This window comes from Hypanus sabinus, chromosome 9 (assembly GCF_030144855.1).
Source record: "Hypanus sabinus isolate sHypSab1 chromosome 9, sHypSab1.hap1, whole genome shotgun sequence".
NCBI classification, from domain to species: domain Eukaryota; kingdom Metazoa; phylum Chordata; class Chondrichthyes; order Myliobatiformes; family Dasyatidae; genus Hypanus; species Hypanus sabinus.
The window spans coordinates 4673153-4695462 of NC_082714.1; the positions used below are offsets into that span (position 1 = coordinate 4673153).

General features: G+C 40.8%; 1 protein-coding gene and 1 long non-coding RNA gene across 4 annotated transcripts in view; one reads left to right on the forward strand and one right to left on the reverse strand.

The window, feature by feature from the left end:
• The window catches only part of tbc1d24 (TBC1 domain family, member 24), a 73740-nt gene extending 56991 nt beyond the window's left edge, over positions 1–16749 (forward strand). For all 3 annotated transcript variants that reach the window (XM_059978895.1, XM_059978894.1, XM_059978893.1), the window contains exons 3-7: positions 713–871; positions 3478–3541; positions 6198–6293; positions 11686–11950; positions 12746–16749. In XM_059978895.1, the coding sequence (XP_059834878.1) occupies positions 713–871; positions 3478–3541; positions 6198–6293; positions 11686–11950; positions 12746–12900 (739 nt within the window). In that variant the 3' untranslated portion in view covers positions 12901–16749. The remainder of the gene's footprint in view (positions 1–712; positions 872–3477; positions 3542–6197; positions 6294–11685; positions 11951–12745) is intronic.
• Positions 878–16817, reverse strand: LOC132399019 (uncharacterized). Its single transcript, XR_009513859.1, has 3 exons — positions 16743–16817; positions 10371–10504; positions 878–1043 (listed from the first exon to the last, which is right to left on the reverse strand). It is a non-coding gene; the product is annotated as an uncharacterized LOC132399019 (long non-coding RNA).
• Positions 16818–22310: the final 5493 nt, after the last annotated feature.

The window sequence follows — 22310 nt, forward strand, 5'->3', positions numbered from 1 at the left end:
TCTGTTCATTAATGTTATTAAGAATCCTGACATTCACTCCATACTCCCTTTTTGCTGGATCTCCCAAAGTGCAGCATCTCACACTTGCCTGGGTTAAACTCCATCTGCCACTCCTCCCTCTGATTTGTATCCCACTGTATCCTTCGGCAATCTTCTGTGTAATCCTTAACTCCATCAATCTCAGCACCATTTGCAAACTCACCCCACCACATTTTCATCCAAATCATATTCAACATCCCTGTAATATTTAAGTTAAATTAGTTAATGTGCCAAGATTGAATAATTGGTATCTTCTGTCAGCCTTTTTTAAAAAAAAAGTTTTATTGCTTTTTGCATTAATTTTACATTTGAAGAATTACCGCAGGAGCGGTATAACAAAGAAATTAGTATTAAAGGATTTTAACTCCTGAAAGGTGTAATTCTCCGGCTTTTTGCATAGGTGCAGAATGTTTGCAGTAACTTGCATTTTCAGTGAAATTTTGATTTGAGTGTTGCTATGGTGACACAAGTGAATCTTTGGCTTTGCCTTGCATGTGATACAAAAGGTGTCATGTGACCTTTAACATTCCATTTAAAATTTTCAATATGATTCTGGCGGTACTGAGTTGCTATTCTCTTCTGTGTTATATCTGTGCTGTACAATAAATTAATCAAAGATACTGGTTTATTTCTTACTGGGTATTTTTTGACAATCATTATGGATTTCTTGCAGACATAATGTCCACCTAGCTGTCAATATTGAAAATTTCAATTCCAATATTGTCAGTGCAAAGGAGATGAGAGAGATTTGGTCCTGGATCCCAGAACGATTTGCACTTTGCCAACCAATGTTGATTTTCTCTACGATGGACCATGGTTATAGTTTGAACAGGTAAATATGAGCTCCTTGTAATGAAGATTTTGTATAATTTCAAACACTTTTTTTCCTGTGTGATTTACAAAATAGTCACAAGATGGACAAATCTATAAGTAAGTTTTTTATCAAAGTACATGCATGTACATAATCTACCCTGAGATTCATTATCTTGCAGACTTCATGGTAACTAGAAAGAAACACAATAGAGTCAATGAAAAACCACACACAATGAAGATGGACAAACAACCAATGTGCAAAAGATAACAAACTGTGCAAATACAGATAGAGAAAAAAATAATAATAAATAGTAAATATTGAGATCATTAGTTGTAGAGTCCTTGAAAGGGAGTATATAGGTTGTGGGAACAGTTCAGTGTTGAGGTGAATGAAGTTATCCCCTCTGGTTCAACAGCCTGATGGTTGAAGGAAAATACAGCTGAGGTTGTTGTTAAGTACTGTGTTCTATACTGGAAAACTTATTGACTCACTTAAGATTAGCTTAGATTTATTAATCACATGTAGATCAAAACATGCAGTGAAATATGAAATACAGTTTGCGCAAACAACTAATGCAGTCTGAGGATGTGGTGGGGACAGCCCACAACGGTCACTCTGCTTCCAGCAACAACATGGCATGCTTATAATGTTCTGCAGAACAACATGCAGGCACCATACAGCAAGACAGACTCAACAACAGCAAACAAACCCCTTCCTACCCCCTCACCCTCCCTCCTTTGGGGATCACTGGCACTGGTCCTCGGGGTTTGCCAACCGTGGTCCTTGACTTTGGGGATCACAGGACTTTGTTCTCAGCGCCTGCCAACCCATGTCTGGAATTGTTGGCCTTTGACCCCAGAGTGATCCAACCTGGACTTCATTATCTGGAGCCTGCCCCAACTTTTCATTTACTGCCCCTGACGTCTAGCTCTCCCTCTTCCCTGTCTGTAGACCCTTACCTGACTCCACACTTACTGTGTTAGCCACGTCTTTGTTGGACATCACTGCTCGGCATCATATGCAGATTCCCATTATAATGATATAATGCTGAGGTTTGATAAGGCATGAGTCAGACTGCATTTGGTTTATTGTGAGTAGTTTTGGGACCTTTATGTAAGAAAAGTTGTGCTGGCATTGGAGAGGGTCCAGAGGGAGTTCACAAGAATAAAAGGGTTAATATGTAAGGAGTGTTACATGGTTCCAGGCCTGTATTCACTGGAGTTTACAAGACTGAGGGGGGAATCTTATGGTAAGTTGACGGAGAAGATCTTGAGAGGCAGAATTTATGAACATTTGGAGAGGCATAATATGATTAGGAATAGTCAGCATGGCTTTGTCAAAGGCAGGTCATGCCTTACAAGCCTGATTTCAGCAAGGCATTTGATAAGTTACCCCATGCAAGGCTTATTGAGAAAGTAAGGAGGCCTGGGATCCAAGGGGGCATTGCTTTGTGGATCCAGAACTGGCTTGCCCACAGAAGGCAAAGAATGGTTGTAGACGGGTCATATTCTGGGTCATTGAGACCGTTGACCAGTGGCGTGCCTCAGGGATCTGTTCTGGGACCCCTATTCTTTGTGATTTTAATAAATGACCTGGATGAGGAAGTGGAGGGATGGGTTAGTAAATTTGCTGATGACACAAAGGTTGGGTGTGTTGTGGATAGTGTGGAGGGCTGTCAGAGGTTACAACAGAACATTGATAGGATGCAAAACTGGGCTGAGAAGTGGCAGATGGAGTTCAATCCAGATTAGTGTGAGGTGGTTTATTTTGGTAGGTCAAATATGATGGCAGAATATAGTATTAATGCTAAGACTCTTGCAAGTGGGGAGGATCAGAGGGATCTTGGAATCTGAGTCCATAGGACACTCAAAGCAGCTACACGGTTTGACTCTGGGGTTCAGAAGGCATACGGTGCATTGGCCTTCATCAATCGTGGGATTGAGTTTAGGAGCCGAGAGGTAATGTTGCAGCTATATAGGACCCCTGGTCAGACCCCACTTGGAGTACTGTGCTCAATTCTGGTCGCCTCATTATAGGAAGGACGTGGAAACCATAGAAAGGGTGCAGAGGAGATTTACAAGGATGTTGCCTGAATTGGGGAGCATGCCCTATGAGAATACATTAAGTGAACTTGGCCTTTTCTCCTTGGAGTGGCGGAGGATGAGAGGTGACCTGATAGAGGTGTATAAGATAATGAGAGGCATTGATCGTGTGGATAGTCAGAGGCTTTTTCTGAGGGCTGAAATGGCTAGCATGAGAGGGCATAGTTTTTAGCTGCTAGGAAGTAGGTACAGATGTCAGGGGTGAGTATTCTACACAGAGAATGGTGAGTGCATGGAATGGGCTGCCAGTGGCAATGGTGGAGGCAGAAACGATAGGGTCTTTTAAGTGACTCCTGGATGGCTAGGTGGAGCTTAGCGACAGAGGATTTGACACAGTTTATACAAGGCCTGCAGCACAGGTTGTTAGGGACTGCCACTTACAACCGTTTGCTCAACCATCTGCTGAATTTGTACATTCAATCTAGTTTGGAGGTATACATTTAGAATAGCAGCCTGAAGATAGCAAAACTAAGGCACAGTTTTGCTTAAGGAACCCAAGTGAGCTTTTCTTTTGATTTTCAGATTTTACAGTCATTGTGAGGGTTATGAGCCAACCATCATTCTCATCAAAACAACTCAGGATGAGGTAGGTGCCATGTTTACTATATCAGATGTGGATTTCGAATCTTTTGAAGCCAAGTAGTATTGTGATGTCAAGTATCAGTGGTAAATAAAACACAGAAAAGATCTATAAAATGGAAGTATTATCCCCGAGAAGCTTGGCAAATGTTAAAGGTCAAGATAATAGGTACAAGAATCCTGATGTCCGCCAACCCAATGAGAACCTGCAGGTGCTACTGTTGCCAGAGAAAGCTATGTCTGACAACAGTAATGGAACTTCAAAGTTCAAAATAAATTTGTTATTAAAGTACATGTATGTCTCCATCTACAACCCTGAAATTTGTTTTATTCTGGGCATTCACAGTAAATAAGAGAAACACAATAAAATCAATGAAATTCCACAATGATCTAAAGCTTCCAGGGGAGACTCTGGATTTGGCTTTAATTTCTTATTATTTGAACAAATCAGTTTTGCTATGGACATTCTTTAAGAATTACTTTCCATAGATTCAAGTTGAAGTCCAAAACTAAATATTGGTTTGAAATTCAAAGTTCAAAGTAAATATATTATCGAAGTGTGTGTGTGTGTGTAATGATGCAACCAGGCAATGTACTCTCCAGCACACATTTATAAAAGTTTGTCATTGTTTTAGATGACATGCCAAATCTTCTCAATCTAAGACAGTAGCAGTACACACTGCCGTGCTTTCTTTGTAATGGCACTTGCGTGCTGGACCCAGAATAGGTTCTCTGAAATGATAAAAGAGGAATTTAAAGCAGCTGACCCTGTTCACCTTTATGAGGGCTGTCTCATGGACCTCCACTTTTCTCTTCCTGATCAGCTCCTTGGTCTTGCTGACATTGAGTTGAGAGGTGGTTGTTGTGGCACCACTCAGCCAGACTTTAAAAAGAAACTTTTGTGGGATTTTGGCTTTTTTCAGCAGTTCAGTTACAGTTCATTAGCAAGGGTTATGTGAGTGAACCTGTGTTAAAATGGGAAAGCTTTGTCTCATCAGGCCTCGGCAATAAGTTTTGGTTGAGGTAAGTGTCATCTTCTTTCTTCATTTTTGCCTGTTAGTGCAGATTTAGAGAATGGCTCCAAGAGCTGTGTTGTGTTCTTTAAGTGAAATGTGGGAATTCTGGGAGAACTCCAGCCTCTCAGATAACCACATCTGCACCAGTTGCACTGAGCTGCAGCTCCTCAGAGAAGGTGTCGAGGAACTGGAGCTGCAGTGTGATTACCTCTGCTTGTATGTGAAACTGTTGGTTTACAAGAAGAAGCAATATATCGTGGGATTGTCAGGAAGGACAGGCAAATGATAGGACAAAATTGCAGTCAGTGGGATGAGTTGTGGTTTAAAAGGAGGACAAAATCAAAAGGATGACAGATACAGGACTGAGAGTGTTGCATTGAATGCATACAGTATACAGAATAAAGTAGAAGATCTTGTAGTGCAGTTAGACATTAGCAGGTGTGATATTGGCATCAATGAGTCTTGGCTGAAAGGTGATAGATGGGAACATAACATCCAAAGATACACATTGTATCGTAAGGGTGGGCAGATAGTTAGAGGAGATGTGGTGGCTCTGTTGGTTTAAAAAAAAGAAATCAAATCCTTAGAAAGAGGTGACACTCTGAGGAAGAATGGACAATAATATGGAGGTATCAATGGAAGTGTACCAGTTCACAGAAATGGAGGGAGGTTAGACAGAAAAATTTAAAGATATTTTATTACACCCTCTCAGAAATCCCATTATAATAGTAACCTCCCTGTTTACTGGAGAAATTGTGGAAATCAAAATGCAAACCATAATTATATTTTCTGGGAATGCCCCATTATCAAAAACTTGGAGTGGGATACACAATGTACATTTAAAGACATCTTTAAATGTGAATTACCCTTAGAGAGTAAGACCATATATTTGGGTATATACCTCAAGAATGGTTGAAAAGAGATAAATATTTAATGAAAATACTGTTGGTGGCTGGTAAAAAGCCTCTTACTAGGAAATGGTTATCACAGGAGAGCCCAACCTTAAAAGCATGGATGGAAATTACAATGGACATTTACAAAATGGAGAAGATAACAGCATCTGTTAATCATAAGTTGGAACAATTTGATTTATACTGGGAAAAATGGTTTAACTACGTAACACCTCATAGGCCTGATTTTATCCTCACAAATCACTGAATATGTTGTAAAAAAAAAGATCACTTCCTACTTGTACAGGGGGAATGTCAGAGGTAGTTTTTTTTTAAAGAGTTGTGGGTGCATGGAACATGCTGCTAGGGGTGGTGGGAGAGTCAGGTACACTAGGGACATTTAAGAGACTCTGAGTAGGCACATAAATGATAGAAAAATAATAGGCAATATGGGAAGAAAGGCTTCAATTGATTTTGGATTATGTTAAAGGGCCTGTTCTGTGCTTACTGTTCTATGAAAGTGTTAGTACTCTGGTTCCGATGACTCAGATATGAATATACAATGTATGAATGGTAGGTTTGAGAATGTTATAGATGTTAGGCGACACAATAGCCTAGTGGTTAGTATAAAGTATGCCACCATGTTCTGTGTTCTTCAGGAAGGAGCCAGACAAGCTCTTGTCATCCTTTGGGTTTAGGGTTATTGTAAATCTGGTGGGCCCTGGCTGAACCTGTCATTGTGTCCTTATGTTAACAGGTCTGTGGAGCCTACCTTTCAACTGACTGGAGAGAAAGAAGGCGGGAAGGAAACAAGCTAAGCTATTTTGGCACAGGGGAATGCTTTGTGTTCAAGGTATGACAGTCATTTCCTTTTTGCTATTGCTGCATTATTTTTGGCTCCTTGCTTCTGAAAGGCCAGAAATTCATGCTAACTCAGCTTTGGCACATAAATGGCACCATGACAAACAGCAAGTGTTTGCTAAAGTGTTTGCTGACTACACATTCTCTGTAAATGTACTGTGTCATTGGAACGAATTGTCTTTGTAATTTCTTGAATACAATGCCCTTGAGTTTAACAAATGCTAAATGCTGTTAGTTATAATTTTTTAGCTCCTTACTGGTTAAAATTGCCATCATTTTCTGATATGTTGTTCCATTGGAAAAGTTGAACTTTGTATTAACTATCAAGGTTTTTCACTTTAATCTTCTAGACAGTAAGGACTGACCATAAGGCTTTCTGATGGATCTATTTGCTGATTATTCTACAGTCTGTAGTTTACATTGGTTTGACTGTTTTAAAAATTGGAGTTGAGATATTGTTTTGTGATTTATATAAATAATTTGGATTAAAAATTTAAGTGAACTGATTAGTAAGATTTACAGACAACGCAAAAATTGTTAAAATTGTAGATGATGAGGAAGGTTGACAAAGGGTTGAGCAGGATACAAATGACTTGGAAATGTGGACAGGGAAATGGCAGATGGAGTTTAATCCAGACAAGTGCTGCTGTTCCCATTGGGAGGTAAAATACAAGTGGAAAGATTGCAGTAAATGGCAGGATACTTGGAAGCATTGATGTTCAGAGGGATCTTGGGGTGCAAGTGTATATAGGTCCCTGAAAGTGACCACACAATCGGATAAGGAAGCAAATAAGGCAAATGCTCTTTGCCTTTATCATTTAGGGTGTTGAGTACAAAAATCATGTTGCAGCTGATCAAAGTTCAAATTTATTATCAAAAGTATGTATACCATATTTTACCTTGAGATTCATCTTCTTGCAGGCAGCCACAAAGCAAAGAATCACAACAGAATTCACTAAAAAGCACGCGTCACAAGACTGCCACTTATCCAATTCGCAAAAGAGGATAAATTTTGCAGATAATAAAAAAAATAAACAAAAGCAAATTAAACTTGAACTGTTCCTGTTCCTGGCTATACTTTCCACAGTATTCTTACCAGAGGTGCAGAAAGCTAGGGGGAAATTATAATACAAAAACTTATTTAAGTAACATTTTTAATGTATCAAAATATCCAAGGGTCTTCACAGGAGTGTTGCACAAGAAAACCGAGCAGGAGTAGACCAGCCATCCTTCAGCACTTCCCCACCATTCAATATCATTGTGACTGATCTGAACTCCCATAATACCTCAAATTTCTAATGGTGCAAAATTTATCCATCTCTGTCTTAACTATTTCTAACAATCCACTCAGGCACAAAATTCCAGAGCCTCACTGCCCTGAGTGAAGACATTTCTCCAGCCTCAGTTATAACTGACAGACCCCTTATTTTCTAGCTCTCTTGCCTTGTTTGTGACTCTCCTGCTAGGGAAAACTTGCAACGTTCCTTAGGAACAAGAGAAAAACTGCAGATGCTGGAAATCCCAGCAATACACACAAAATGCTGGAGGAAGTCAACAGGTCAGGCAGCATCTATGGAAAAGAGTACAACTTATGTTTCAGGCTGAGACCCTTCATCAGGGCTGAAGAGAAAAGGAAGATGAGTAGATTTAAAAGGTGGGAAGAGGGGAGGGAGAAACATAAGGTGATATGTGAAAACGGGAAGGGAAGGGGTTAAATAAAGAGCTGGAAAGTTGATTGGTGAAAGAGATACTGGGCTAGAGAAGGGGGACTCTATTAGAGGACAGAAGGCCATGGAAGAAAGAAAAGGGGAGAGGAACACCGGAGGGAGGTGGTAGGCAGGCAAGGAGGTGAGGTGAGAGAGGGAAAAAGGGGATGGGGAATGGTGAAGGTGGGGGGGGGGTGGTGCGGGGCATTACCAGAAGTTCGAGAAATCGATGTTCATGCCATCAGGTTGGAGGCTACCCAGACAGAATATAAGGTGTTGTTACTCTAACCTGAGTGTGGCCTTGTCACAGCAGTAGAAGAGACCATGGATTGATATAACAGAATGGGAATGGGAAGTGGAATTAAAATGGCTGGCCACTGGGAGATCCCACTTCTCCTAGCAGACAGAGCATAGGTGCTCAGCGAAGCAGTCTCCCATTCTACGTCAGGTCTCACCAATATACAGGAGGCTACACCAGGAGCACCGTGAAAAGTCGCCTCACCTGAAAGGACTATTTGGGGCTCTGAATGATAGTGAGGGAGAGGAGGCAATGGATTGACATATTGGAATGGGAATAGGAAGTCCTCCCCATGTGACTCCCTTGTCCATTCGTCCCTCCTCACTGTTCTCCCTCCTGGTACTTACCCTTGCAAGTGGAACAAGTGCTACACTTGCCCTGCACCTTCTCCCTCACTACCATTCAGGACCCCAAACAGTCCTTCCAGGTGAGTCGACACCATCTGTGAGTCTGTTGGGGTCATGTACTGTGTCTGGTGCTCCGTGTGGCCTCCTGTACATCAGTGAGACCCGACATAGATTGAGAGACAGCTTCACTGAGCACCTACGCTCCATCCGCCAGAAAAGCAGCATCTCCCAGTGGCCACCCATTTTAATTCCACTTCCCACTCCCATTCCAATACATCAATCCATGACCTTCTCTACTATTGTGATGAGGCTGCATTCAAGTTGGAGGAACAACACCTTATATTCTGTCTGGGTAGCTTCCAAGCTGATAGCATGAACATTGATTTCTTGAACTGCCTGTAATGCCCCGCCCCCTTCCCCTTTTCCCCCTTTCACCTCATCTCCTTGCCTGCCATCGCCTCCCTCTGGTGCTCCTCCCCTTTTCTTTCTTCCATGTTTTCTGTCCTCTCCTATCAGATTCCCCCTTCTCCAACCCTGTATCTTTCACCAATGAACTTCCCAGCTTTTTAACTTCACCCCTTTCCCTTCCAGTTTCACCTATCACCTTGTGTTTCTCCCTCCCCTCCTTCACCTTTTAAATCTACTCCTCATCTTTTTTTCTCCAGTCCTGATGACGGGTCTTGGTCCGAAATGTCAACTGCACTCTTTTCCATAGATGCTGCCTGGCCTGCTAACATCCCTTAGGATCTTGTATGTTCGAGTACGGTTGCCCCTCATTCTTTTAAAACTGAAAGAATACAGATTCAAAATAAATAAGGGACACATTTTTAAAAAATGTTTATTTATTTAGAGATACAATGTGGAACAGGCCCTTCCGGCCCAACAAACCGTACCAACCAGCAACCCACCAGCCTAATCACAGGACAATTTACAATGACCAATTAACCTATTATTCGTTATGCTCCCGTGGTACCGTCACAAAAAAACTATTAGAGCAGATGACACACTGATTTTTTTCGTGATTATTGCATCTGTGACAAAGCTACTAATCATTTGGACAAATATTGAGTAATAAAGAAAAGCCAACACAGATTCATTAAAGACAAGCCATGCTAACCATAGTTTTCTAAATGTGCATTCATTTAATCTCATAGTTTTGCTTTATTTTGGTAATACAGTGGATTCAGGTTAATTAGGTCTTGGTTAATTGGGACAGCCACTTATTTGAGACAACTCTTTAAGAACAAAAACTAATTAAGAAAATAACCATATTTTCCTTCATTTATTTGAGATGCTGCCCAGCTTAATTGGTACAGGAAACTGTTGCTGGACAGCTAACTAGTGTCGGTTGCATGCACTTTTGTAGCTGTTAGATACTACTCTGTACTTGGGGTGAACAATTTTAAATAGCAGTATTTGCATTTGTTTGTGTTCAAAAAAACTGATTTTTGACACTGATAGCTGTTGAGAAATAAGCAGCAAGACAATTCAGAAATACTGGAATGTCTGGAGATGCTGGAAATCCAAAGCAATGCACACAAAATGCTGGAGGAACTCAGCAAGTCAAGCAGCATCTGTGGAAATGAATAAACAGTGGTTGTTTTGGACTGAGACCCTTTTTCAGGATTGGAAAGGAAAGAGGAAGATGCCAGAAGAAAAAGTTGGGGGAGGGTGTACTATTGGACCCAGACTTTCGAAGTCGAGAGAGTACAACTTACTCAGTTTCTGTGACCTCCATCTGCCAGAATTGACCATGGATATTGTGTCCTTGCTGTCCAGATACACAAGCCTGGGCAGTACGATATGGAGAGCAAGCTGTTGCCCATGTAGCAAACTCCCCCTCTCCACGCATCTGATAAATCCAAAGGAACAGCAGAGAACAATATAGTTTGATATCAACAGTGTCGCAGGAGTTGCCAGTCAGCATTGAACTCAATGTAGGACTGCCTTAAGGACTCCAGCTCCAGATTTTTCTCACGGGATTTACTCACAAAGTCTTCCCCATGAATGGGTATAGCCGCAAAGCAGCGGAGGTTTGAGGTCAGAGATTTCCTTCTCCTAGGTGAGCTGACAACCACGGCCTATGAGCCCCATCTGCCCGAAGCGATTGGTTTTAAGATGCCAGTAACTTGCCTTTGTCCCTTCTGTCAGTAGAAATGGTTCTGCCGGGCTTGGTAGCTGAGCCACACACGAAGGCCACGAGCTAGACTTGGTTGTCAGAGGCTATTTGAGGTGCACACCATTGGAGCATTTAATAAGTAGTGTGTGCTTATCCCCATTACCATACCCCAGCTATAACAACCTTAAGGAACCAGTACAGTTCCACTTTAAAAACTCTCCCACTCAGGTTTCTTGTCGTTGTCAGATATGATGGACAACCACCTGTAGTATCGGCAGTGTTCTAATTTGTTTCATATAAATACATAATTTGTTACTCAGTTAAATGGTAGTTAGTCTTTTTGTTTTACCTTTTTAAAAATTTCCATGAAACTTTGGCTAAATGGGACAGCAGCAAATTGGGCCAAAACATACTGGTCCCTGTGTGTCTCATTTAACCGGAATCCACTATATATCTGAAATCCCTCAAGTGTTTGACTATATTAACAATGCTATATGGTTAATTCAAGACAATATAATTTTAAGGTGATTGGAGGAAAGTATGGGCAAATCAGAGGTAGATTTTTTTAATAGAGTGATGGCTATGTCGAATGTGCTGCTGGGGTGATAGTAGAGGCAAACGCATTATAGGGGCATTTAAAAGAGACTTTGGCTGAAAGAAAAATGGAGGGCTGTATGGGAAGGAAGGGTTGAATTGATCTTAAAGTAGTTTAAAAGGTTGGCTCAACATTGTAGGCCAAAGGGCCTGTACTGTACTGTGTTCTATATAAATGCTTGTGTCGTTGTGTCTCTTAGTCATCCAGTAAAGTCAATGCAGGACTAGAAACAGACCCTTTGAAGTTACTGGGAATCAAAATCATTTTGTCATTCATTGTCTCTGTCTTATATAGCAATTGTAATGTTTGTTACTCCTAGCTGCAGCCTGAAATGGTGCGATATGAATGGGTTATCATTAAGCATCCCGAGCTGGAAGTGGCTAAAGGTTGCTCAGACTCATTTGCAGATTCACCAGAGCAGCCCAGTGTTTTGGATGCTGAATCCTGTAAAGAGCCGGGTTTACTCGCTTCCTGTGAAGACCCCTCAGACAGATTATCACCTTTTCTTGCTACTCGTCACTTCAGCTTGACCACCAAAGCCACATCCATGTTCATGGCTGGAAATCCAGACTCCATTATAGTTGGTAAGTGAGGTTAAGACAATGATAACTGTTTTGTCTATTAATTATACTAGATAGCCTCATTGAATCCAGCCTTTAAATATCTGATTCCTTCCAGTCACATACAACAAAGCACTTAACCAGCAAGGCAGTTAAAATTAGAATCAAACTTGTAGCCCTTCCCTGCTTCCTCCATTGATTTCTTTCATGCAGTATTTCCAGCACATTGAATGCCCCAGCCAGGTATAATTATTAATAATAATACTATAGAACACTTTTTATACAATGTAGTTCAAAGTACTTTACAACAGATAGAGTGCAAACATGAAAATAAAAGACAAAAATGTTAGTTAAAAACAAGATTAACTAAATAGGTTTTGAGCTGCTGTTTAGAAGTGTCAACTGACCTGCATCCCTTACAGTTTTAGGCATTGAATTCCACAGCTGAGTGTGGTTTAGAAAAAGCTGACCTGCCAATTACCTTTTGAAGGGAGATTGGTCTTTTTCTGCTAGTCTCTTAAATTAAAACAGAGCGCTCAAGCAGGACTATTAAACAAAAGTGAATCTGTGATGTACTCCAGTCCCAGACCATTGAGAGTTTTAAAAACAGGTCAGAGAACTTTAAAATCAATTCTAAAAGATACAGGAAGCCAATGCCGAGTGGTTAGAACAGAAATGATATGCTTGATCTGTAACAACAGATAATTATTCCTCCTCCCTATACCATTATATATTTTTTAAAAAGCTTGCTTTTAAGTTAGCTAAATTTTTAAGCTTGTCATTGAGAAATTAAGGTGTTACTATTGCCTCTCCCACCAGGTGGTGGTGGCTGTCCTGCATTGTACATCGACGAGAACCTGAATCACGGCACAACTGGACACTCCAGTACCTTTGACAACCTTCCTCTGTGCTCAGAAACTTTTCAGATCAGTACACTGGAAGTGTGGGGCTTCCAGGACAATGTTTCCAATTGAAGGCATCTTTGGGATGTATCCTGTCTCATGAAATCTCTACAATCATATCATCCATTTTTTTATGTGTAGCGTCTTCAATATTGGATTCCTGCTAAGATGTTTGTTAGTGCAGTATTATTTTTGCTTCAGACTCCATTGAGTCAGAAGTCCACCATGATGGTGCTCAAAATGCTAAAAATAACAGTAGCTGATGGAGATCTAAATTAAAAACAAACTTGGAGATATCAGTCAACTTTTTGAGGAGAGAGAGACAGCTAATGATAAGTTTTGATCTTAAATGTTAATTTCTTTTCTCTTTCTATAGATACTGATTATCTTAGTGTTCTCTGTTTTTGTTTTGTCTATATAGTACCGTCTGTATTTTTCTGACTTCATGCCAGTTTCACCTATCATGAACCTATCAGTAGCAAAAGATCTAACTTCATGGATCCAGAATTGGTCACTCTGTAAGGATGGGATGCACCATTATGTGAATTAGCTCTGTGTTTCAGTTGTATTACAAGAACAAGCTAGAAATTTGTCCTTGTTCATGTGCATGATGCAAAAGCATTTGCTACTTGTACTTCATTTCTGACTTCAGTGGAACTAAACTTCGGATGTTGTGTTTAGTGAGCAAAACTACCCATGTGCTTGGGACAAACTTCTAACCCTTACCATCTTTCTAAATTTATAATTATATATATTCATTTATTAAGTTGCAATGAGGAATGAAGTACCTGTGTGCACATTATCAAATTGTATGCTCTAATGACATGGGAGACTGTTTAAGTGCAGTCTGGGTCATTGAGCAACAAACAATCTGCTAGAACTCCGCAAGTCAAGCAGCATCTGTGGAAGGGAAGGAATTGTTGACATCTTGGGTTGAAAACCTGCCTCAAGATTTCCTTTCCTCTCACAGTTGCTGTCTAACTACTGAATTCTTCCAGAGGATTGTTACTGTGGGTTCCAACATCTACAGTTTCTTGTGACTCCTGAGTCACAGTGAGGTTGGAATACTGCTTGTGGGGAGCTGCCAACTGGAGAAAACAGGTTAATTAATGCACAGTGCTAAAAACAAAAGAGTTTGTTTTGTAATCTAATTTATGCACATTTCCATAAGCTTTTCTTTTTCATTTATCATTTCAGTATTGTTTCAAATTGCACTTTTCAAGCTAAATGCAGATGGGAGAACAATCTTTCTTATCAAGTGCACTATTTTACTTTGGTGAGATGTCTTTGCATGCTGCAGGTTAAATTCATTCATCTTCCATACCAATTACTGCCCTCAGCTAACCCAAATAGTTGTGCAGATTCTATCTCAAGAAACAGTTATTCCTATAAATCAACAGAGAGGGCATGACCCAATTGAATTTCCCTTCCCTCTTTAAAGCCAACTTTGGCAGCTATTGCTGGCAAGCTGGGGATTGGTTCATCAGTGCTGGCATCAGTGCACCTGGCACCTCAACATGATTGGCATGGCTGATTCTGGAATCCAACAGTGCATATCCTAAATGGTTTTATGGATATTCAATCTCCATCAGAATCACAAATGTGTGCACAACTAAGCTTTTTCCCCCTCAGTATTCTGCATAATGTTTTTAAATTTGTATGACAATTCTCAGTGTTACTATCAAACTCTTGGAAGCAGCTACTCATTTGTTTACAAGGACTGATTGCAATGTGTCCTGTATATTATCTGGCTACATTCTCATATCACAACCAGAAGGTTGAGATTCATTCAGAAACTTGCTGCACCCCAGCCAGGCATAATAAAGTGTAAGCTGCCTCTTTGAGCGGGGAAAAAAATCCTTTAACATATATCTTAAGAGATAACCTCTTGACCAACTTAAATCAAAGAGGTGGTTGTGGGCTTAACTAATTTTTTTATGGTGCCTTATTTAAGAGTAGTGTTTATCTGTATCATTCTTTCCTTCTGTTAGCAATGTAAAAATTCCAGTGTTCCAACAATTGTGGAAAAGGAGTTGGAATGTCAATTATAACACATTTTTATGCTCAAAGCCTCTGGCCATTACTAGCAATCATACACTCAAAAACTGGTCATGTCCATTATTTTAGTGGAAGAGTTATCATGCTTACAATAAATGGATTAAATACTAAATAGATAAAGGTTCATCAGTCATCTCCGCACATTTGCACGGAGCATGGCTCAGGGCCACAACTTCCATCTTTCTTCTTGGTCATTTTTTTTCCCTTGAGGTGTTTTAGGGATATTAGCAGATTGGACATCAGTTACTGCTTGACTCCCACAGGCTACCATAATTCCTGGCAAAAGATTGTTCATTTTTAAGATCAACCTTTCAGAACTGTTTGTGTAGAAAAAGTTCATAAAACAATATATAACCTCCCAGATGGCAATAATCCAAGCTAGAGCATTAAATTAAATAATGATAACATTTGCTAACTGGACACTTAATGTTATATGGTCCTAAAACCAATGACAAGTAAGTGACAAAGTGGGGGCATAAAAATGGTGAGCTTGTCCTTCAGTGCAGGAAGCTATTGAAGACTAAACCATTGATAGCTGCTTACACTAATTTAGCACTAAATTACACTAATTTAAAGGAAAAAGCCCTTAAAACAACCATTGCTACATGAGGCCACTTATAGCTTGGAGTCAGTTTTACAGAAGCAGCTGCTTTTGTTCACAAGCTCACCTGTTTTAAAGGGCTCCTGTTACCAGAGTTTATGGGTGAATTGTGTCTATTTGGATTAAACTAAGTTTATAGAATATTGACTTCATCTTTGGAAGCAAGTTTTGTAGAACACAACCTGAATTAGAGCATTTATCTTTTGCTTGGAATTTACAAGTTGAATAATCATGAAATCATTCCAAGATCGCCAGTTCAGGCATACAGTTTCAGGACTCTGGGACAGTGCAATTGTTGCCTTCCACAAGAGAGGTCATATTTTGGATAAGTGCAATATTTTTTTTTAATTGGTGAACCATATCATTGGAACCTGAGCTGTGCATTAATATAGGATGTTTGTACATATCTGTGTTCCGGCCATCTGGCGGTGGTTGGGCTGTTCTTGCAAAAACAGCAGGCACACAGCGAGGCAGCTGAGGGCAAAATAGGGGCAACTGTTTACTTTCACATTCAAACCATTGTAAATACCTCCATGCAACTGTGACTTTGTATTTGTAATCCATTATGATGCATTACTGTTGATGTGAGAAAGTGGTCTATGGTCAAGGAGAATATCTTTGGTAGATGATATTAGACTTGTGTATTGTATTTAAGTATTGCGTGCCACCAGTGTGTATTGTTCAAGGCTAGTGAGAAAAGGCTTAATTGTATCAGGGCACCTGAAGCCTTTAGTAGTTTGAAGGTGCTGTCACGTTGTTGTAGTTCCATTTGTGTAAGTGTTTATGGTTCTGTTATTGTTCAGCCACTGCAGGCCAGAACCCACCTTTCAGTAAGGCTCCTGATCTCTCTGTGCCTGTGGTAGCACTGAGCATCATCAAACACTGACAGGTGGCATGAACGCTGTCCCCACACCAAAAGCAAGGAAGAGATCTTCATTTCTGAAGTCCCTTGTGTAGTGGATGGAGATATAGCACTAATTGCCCTAAGTGAAAGGTAGAAGCAATGATATGATCCACGATCCCTGTAGACCAGAGATGCTCACAGCTCCAACAAAGTGTTGATGTTTATTATGCTTTAAAATAATGTGATTAATCCATATCTTCAACAATATTGAACAAAGTTAATGAGAAATTTGTGAATATTCCATATAAATGTATCAGTCTAGCTCTGTTTTCTTCCCCTTAATTTGTTTCTTGACATACTCAATTCCGTACGTGAAAGACCTTCGTACTATAAAGGGGAAAAGAAACTTACTTCTTGGTGCTTTCATTATGGTATGGATATGCAGTGTAATATCTGTAAGTGTCACTGAGTTACAGGCTCTGAAAAATAAGAACATATCCAGCATGTCTCTTGTGACACTCTGATAGGCATGGATACAACTCCATTTTATCAGACTTGGGTTCTGAGAATCTCGGTCTCCCTCAGCAAAGTGGGCAAAAGTGCAGTGTGTAACACTCTGTTCACAGGTGGCTGTATAAACTGCAATTGTACCGACCCAGGTGAAGGCAACAAGAACCACTCCACCCACAGCTGTCAAGTTTCTGTATCATAGTCATGAACATGAAACCCCCATAAACTTACCAGGCCATTAAGTACTCTGGGCCATTTGAAAAAGGGACAGATATCCGAAAGTCTCTCCATTTTAAATGTGCTCATGTGTAAAATAAGTTACCAGCTCAAAGAGGAAAGATGTATCGTCCTTGTGGAATCTCATTGTGCAATAAAGTGTGTGTAAACCAAAACTTGTCTGCACAAATAAAAAGTAACTGAAATTTATGCAAGTTGTCAGTCTCCTCTTGTGAGACCAATACTTAATATTGTGAAAAAGCTGATCAAATTTTACTTTACCCTCACAGGAGCATGGCTGGTGGGAGAGACTAGTGCAAAGAGGTCTATTGAATGGTTGTGTTTTTTTTCCCCCTCATCTCCTCATTGTTGATGCAGAAGACTAGGACTGAGATTTGTATCTATTGGTCTAGTCAAGTCACTTTTATTGTCATTTCGACCATAACTACTATGTACAGTACATAGTAAAAATGAGACAACGTTTTTCAGGACCATGGTGTTATATGACACAGTACAAAAACTACACTGACCTACGTGAAAAAAACTACACTAGACTACAGACCTACCCAGGACTGCATAAAGTGCACAAAACAGTGCAGGCATTACAATAAATAATAAACAGGACAATGCAGTTTTGTATAGGTGTATCCTACCCAATGATACAGAACAGGCTCAGTGAGCTGAATGGTGTAATTCTGATCCTGTGTCTTTATAAGACCATTCCATCGTGGCTGAGTTATCATGTTGGGAATGGGATGTGAAATTTACAATGATTGGCCTCCGGACCAACACACCACCGGTTCTTTCTGGGGCTTGCTGTGAACCATTGGCTACTACAGTGGGGGCAGCGTTGCAAGAAGTATAGCCTGACTCATAAAACAGCTATATAACTGACTCATTGTCAAAATGTAAATCCAGCAGAGATTCTATCAGTGGCTCTGACCAGCTGGAAGTGATGTTCCTTCCTGCAATTCTCTATGGGTCCAGTGGAGGGAGAAATACAGTCAATGAAGGAAAAGCCAGTGTAGGTTGAAGCAACCCTTACTGTCTCGCTCAGTTCCTGGATCCTGCCTGGTATGTAGATCAGTCCTTACCATCTGGGAGATTTTATTTGGATACAGTGCAGAACCACACAGCTCACAACCCACCTATTTAACCCTAGGAACACACACAAAATGCTGGTGGAACGCAGTAGGCCATGCAGCATCTATAGGAAGAAGTACAGTCGATGTTTTGGGCTGAGACCCTTTGTCCTGAACTATGCAAGTAGCAGAACGAAAGTGAGCCTACTTATTTAAGCGGAGCTTCAGTTCAGTGCAGAGCCGAGTAAATGCTGCAGAGCAATGAACAGATCTAGCCTGACCCTGTTCTCTGGTCCCGACACTCTGCCTTTTTAATCTGGCCTGATGTTTAAATCATCCAAACATTGGGTCGTTCCTTGCTCTAGGACCTGGGCCCTGTTGCTTTGATACCCTCTGGGTCTGGACCTCACTGCCACATTTTGGCCCATACCTGACCTTTCCAAACTGGCCTGGCTCTCAGGTCTCCTCTCGCTCTTGGTCTTAGTGGATGGGTCTTGCCTCTGCTCGCACTTCCATTGTTTGTAGTGATTGTTTACTGGAAATTTTATCAGAAAAGGTGTTATTGATAAAGTAGTTGTTTTCTTTTTGTTTACTGCCAATAAGTAGTTGCAGGACATCACTAGCGCCATGCTAAACCAAAAGTACTTGTGAAAATAATCAACCATAATGCCTCAAGAAGATGGCAATCCATCTATAACGACCTTCTTTACCCAGGAAATGCCCTCGTCTCACTACTACCATCAGGAAGAAGGTACAGGAGCCTGAAGATGCACATTCAACATTTCAAGAACAGCTTCTTTCCCTCCACAATTATATTTCTGAATGGTCCTTGAACACTTCTCACTATTTTGCTCTTTTTGCACATTTTTAAAATATATTTTTAAATATGTTTGTAAATTATAGAATTTTAAAAATGTATTTTAATGTTTTTTTTTACTGTCACAAAACAATATATTTCATGACATGTATTTCAGTTAATAATAAACCTGATTCTGGATTATTAATTTGACAGGTTTCAATGAGATTCCCTCAAACTCCCCTCATTCTTCTAAATTCCAGTGAGTGCATGCCCAGAGCTCATTCTCGCAGATTCCCGATCTTTCAAATATATTTTTTCCCCAAATTAAGTGTATCTAATAATCTCTCCCCCACCACTCTCAAGGCAGTGATTTCTAGAGAATCGGCTTTCTCTGAGAAAAGAAATACCTATGCACCTTAATTTTAACTGACTGACCCCTTGATTTATGCTCTTTTGAACACAGAAATTGACAGCACTTTACAGGTCCTTCAGCACACAATGTTGTGCTGACCTTGTAACCTCTCAAAACTGCCTTGAATTGCCCTACTGCTTAGCCCTCTCTTTTTCTAAGCACCATGTACCTATCTAAGTGTCTCTTAAAAGATCCAACACCATCGCTGGCCACGTATTCCATGAACCCACCACTCCCTGTGTGAAAACTTAATTCTGACATCCCCTCGAAACCTACTTCCAAGCACCTTAAAACTATGCCCCCTCATGTTAGCCATTTCAGCCCTAGGAAAAAGCCTCCGGCTATCCACATGATCAATGCCTCTCATCATCATGTACATCTCTATCATGTCACCTCTCATCCTCCATCACTCCAAGGAGAAAAGGCCAAGTTCACTCAACCTATTCTCATAAGGCACACTCTCCAATCCAGGCCACATCCTCATAAATCTCCTCTGCACTCTTTCTGTAGTATCCATATCCTTCCTGTAATGAGGTGACCAGAACTGAACACAGTACTCCAAGTGGGGTCTGACCAAGGTCTCCTAGAGCTGTAACATTACCTCACGGCTCTTGAACTCATTACCACAGCTGATGGATGCCAACACACCAAACCTGTTTTTGACAACACTGTCAACCTGCACAGGAGCTTTGAGCATGCAATGGATGTGGACCCCAAGATTTCTCTGATCCTCTACATTGCCAAGAGTCTTAACATTAATACTATATTCTACCCTCAAATTTGACCAACCAAAATAAACCACTTCACTCTTATCTGGGTTGAACCTCATCTGCCACTTCTCAGCCCAGTTCTGCATCCTATTGATGTCCCACTGTAACCTCTGACAACCCTCCAGACTATCCACAATACCCCCAACATGGAAGATGGAGTTCAACCCAGAGAAGTGTGAGGTGGTACACTTTGGAAGGACAAATTCCAAGGCAGAGTACAAAGTAAATGGCAGGATACTTGGTAGTGTGAAGGAGCAGTGGGATCTGAGAGTACATGTCACAAGATCTCCAGACAATGGAGTAGAAGTAGGCCATTTGGCCCATCAAGTCTGCTCCACCACTCCTTGGTGAGCTAAACCATTCCCCCGTCTAGTTCCAATTTCCGGCTTTTTTCCCATATCCCTTGATACCCTGACTAATTAGATACTTGTCAATCTCCTCCTTAAAAACCCTCAATGATTGGGCCTCCACAGCTGTATGTGGCAACGAATTCCATAAATCCACAACCCTCTTGCTGAAAAAATTTCTCCTCATCTGTTTTAAATAGGTACCCTCTAATTCTAAGACTGTGACCTCTTGTCCTGGACTCACCCACCAAGGGAAACAGCCTTTCCACATCTACTCTGTCCAACCCTTTCAACATTCGAAATGTTTCTATGAGATCCCCTCTCATTCTTCTATATTCTAATGAATACAATCCAAGAGCCGACAAATGCTCCTCATATGTTAGTCCAGGAATCATCCTCGTGAATCTTCTCTGAACTCTCTCCAACATCAGTACATTATGTCCACAGATCCCTGAAAGTTGCCTCACAGGTAGTTAGGGTAGTTTAGAAAGCTTATGGGGTGTTAGCTTTCATAAGTCGAGGGATATAGTTTAAGAGTCACAGGGTAATGATGCAGCTCTATAAAACTCTGGTTAGGCCACACTTGGAGTACTGTGTCCAGTTCCGGTCGCCTCACTATAGGAAGGATGTGGAAGCATTGGAAAGGGTACAGAGGAAATTTACCAGGATGCTGCCTGGTTTAGAGAGTATGCATTGTGATCAGAGATTAAGGGAGCTAGGGCTTTACTCTCTGGAGAGGAGGAGATGAGAGGAGACATGATGGAGGTATACAAGATATTAAGAGGAACAGACAGAGTGGATAGCCAGTGCCTCTTCCCCAGGGCACCACTGCTCAATACAAGAGGACGTGGCTTTAAGGTAAGGGGTGGGAAGTTCAAGGGGGATATTAGAGGAAAGTTTTTTATTCAGTTGTTGGTGTGTGGAATGCACTGCCTGAATCAGTGGTGAAGGCAGATACACTAATGAAATTTAAGAGACTACTAGACAGATATATAGAGGAATTTAAAGTGGGGGGGGAGGGTTATATGGGAGGCGGGGTTTAAGGGTCGTCGCAACATTGTGAGCCAAAGGGCCTGTACTGTGCTGTACTATTCTACACATTTGTATGTTCAACCTTTGTGTCATCGGCAAACTTACTAACCCACCCTTCTACTTCCTCATCCAGGAATTTATAACAATCACAAAGAGGAGGGATCCTAGAACAGATCCCTGCGTAACATCACTGGTCACCATCCTCCATGCAAAACAGGAACCATCTACAACCACCCTTTGCCTTCTTTGGGCAAGCCAATTCCGGATCCACAAAGCAAGGTCTTCTTAGATCCCATGCCTCCTTACTTTCTGAATGAGTTTGGCATGGGGAACCTTATAAAATGTCTTACTGAAATCTATGTACACTAAATCCACTGCTCTACATTCATCAATGTGTTTTGTTATATCCTCAATTCAATCAAGCTCATAAGGTACAACCTCCCCATGACAAAGTCATGCTGACTATCCTTAATCAAATTATGTCTCTCCAAATGCTCATAAATCCTGCCTCACAGGATCTTCTCCAGCAACTGCCCACCACTGAAGTAAGATTTGTTGATCTATAATTTCCTGGGTTATCTCTACTCCCTTTCTTAAACAAAAGAACAACATTTGCAACCCTCCAATCCTCTGGTACTTCTCCAGTCCCTATTGATATTGATCATCGTCAGAGGCACAGAAATCAACCCCCTCACTTCCCATGGTAGACTCCGGTATACCTCGTCCAGTCCCGGTGACTTATCTAACTTAATGCTTTTAAGTTCCAGCACATCCTCTTTCTTAATGTCAATATGCTCAAGTGTTTCAGTCT